The sequence below is a fragment of the Lycium barbarum genome, chromosome 1 (genome assembly GCF_019175385.1).
Source record: "Lycium barbarum isolate Lr01 chromosome 1, ASM1917538v2, whole genome shotgun sequence".
Lineage (NCBI taxonomy): Eukaryota > Viridiplantae > Streptophyta > Magnoliopsida > Solanales > Solanaceae > Lycium > Lycium barbarum.
In genome coordinates this window covers 170932368-170934278 of record NC_083337.1, presented here as the reverse complement: position 1 = coordinate 170934278, position 1911 = coordinate 170932368, and the positions used below count along the sequence as shown (strand labels likewise).

Here is a 1911-nt window from a genome sequence, read left to right as displayed (position 1 = left end):
TTTGCAGGTGCTTCCTAGTAATATTCTTGACGTTCTACCAACCAAAAAAACTCATGTTGTTGTTGCTTATGGAGAAAAACATTACTCTATGACCTACAAAATTGGAAAACACGCGCGCTTCTGTCTCGGGTGGAAAGACTTTATGGAATCCGAGAAATTGACGGAGTAAGTGCCTGGAGGGCATAGGATTCGGTGTTCAAAAGAAGGAGGACGAAGAGGTCATAGTTGTTGACTAGGTCTCTATTTTCTTTTCTATGTATGATGCTCGCCTTTTAATGAACAATTGCTATGTTTCTTTGCTGATTTATATTTGCAGATTCTACTCATGTCATATTTGCGACTAATTCACAACGCCAAACACAAGCCAAGTAATTCACAAAATCTAATAACCAAAACATTACTACAAACATAGAAAAAAAAATCTTTGTAGGAACATTACAAACAGTAACTAGGAAACAATTAGACTACCCAAAGATAATTTTTGCAAGTAAAAAACATAGAACAACGACGACAAGCCTGTTGAATTTGGCTTTTGCACAATCCCTCTCTTGCTTAATTTCCTTCAATTTTTGTTTCAATGAATCAAACTTGCCTCCAAGTTTCTTCATTTTATATTTCAATGTATCCCTATCTTCTTCAACCTCTTTAAGCTTCTTCTTCAAAAGCTCAACCTCTGGAGATGGATCAATCCATTTAAAATATCCACATCCACCCTTATCTTACATAAAAGTAAAAGAAATTATGAACACAAACAAATCCAAAAAAATGGCCGAAAATCAAATTTTCAAAAATCAAAATTTTAAAATAGCTACTCACTTTTGGCATCTTGCAACCAAAAAATCTACGACCTGGGTTGTTATCTGCTCTCGAAGTTCTTACATTACAAGAATTACCACAATTACAAATAACATTTTCATCTATAATCCCTGAATTTTGTAACATTGCTATGAAGAAGAGAGAACAAAGAGAAAAATAAGAGAGAATTCAGACAGCAACAACTATAAATCGAGAGAGAAGGAAGAAAGAAATTGAATAGAAAAAAGAGAGATAAACGGGGGAGGAAGGAGGAGAAAGATGAGAGAGAAACGGCTGAGAAAGGAGAGAATTTGGAATTGGGGTTTTAAAAAAAAAAATGGTACGTTGGGAGTTGCCATGTAAGCAACAATACAACCCTTCACGCGCCCATTTTGCGTGTAGCACACACGAGCTGCCATGTAGGCAAAAGGTGCTTATGTACCCAATAGGTATAACCCCCGGTTTAGGTAGCCATGAGGAAAATGTGATAAAGTTTAGGGGGCTATCTATGACTTTTGCCATTTTTATTCTTCAAATCGAACTTATATCTAGCTGGGCATAAGTTCTTTAACAACGATGGTATAACCTGTGAATAATATGATGTGTATCTTATGCCCCTCTATGACTCTTTAGGCATAAGTTTGATTTTGAATGATAAAATTAAAGACCAACCCATTTGAAGGGCAAAGTGTAAATGACCCGGAGACTGCGGGTATAGGAGTTCGTCAACTTATGACGCTTGCGACATGAAAATTGCAAGTTCAAATTCTATCATCATCTAATTAGTGAAACATTATTCATCGAAGTAGAAGACCGTCCCAACCGGTCTACAGAATAGGGCTAGTAATTAGGGCTGCATATCGGTCGGTTCGGTTCGGGTTTCAAAATTATCGGTTTAACTTATTGGTTATCGGTTTGTAGACATGTCAAACCGTTAAAGAACCGTTAAAATATCGGTTAATCGGTTGTTGTATGTTATCGGTTCGGTTATCGGTTTAACCGTTAAGATTTCACACAACAATAAAATAGCTTGACCACCAGTGGAACCTGCTTTGTTTGTCAACAATCAGTTATACTTTCTATTGCTCCCAAATAAACTATAGGATGGCAACCAAA

General features: G+C 36.5%; 1 protein-coding gene across 1 annotated transcript; it reads right to left on the bottom strand.

Annotated features, from left to right (window-relative positions):
• Positions 1 to 464: 464 nt before the first annotated feature.
• LOC132618150 (uncharacterized) lies at positions 465 to 942 on the bottom strand. The gene is made up of 2 exons (XM_060333216.1): positions 817 to 942; positions 465 to 713 (listed from the first exon to the last, which is right to left on the bottom strand). Exons 1-2 carry the CDS (start codon positions 940 to 942, stop codon positions 465 to 467), a joined length of 375 nt encoding a protein of 124 aa, XP_060189199.1.
• Between the last annotated feature and the right edge of the window lie 969 nt (positions 943 to 1911).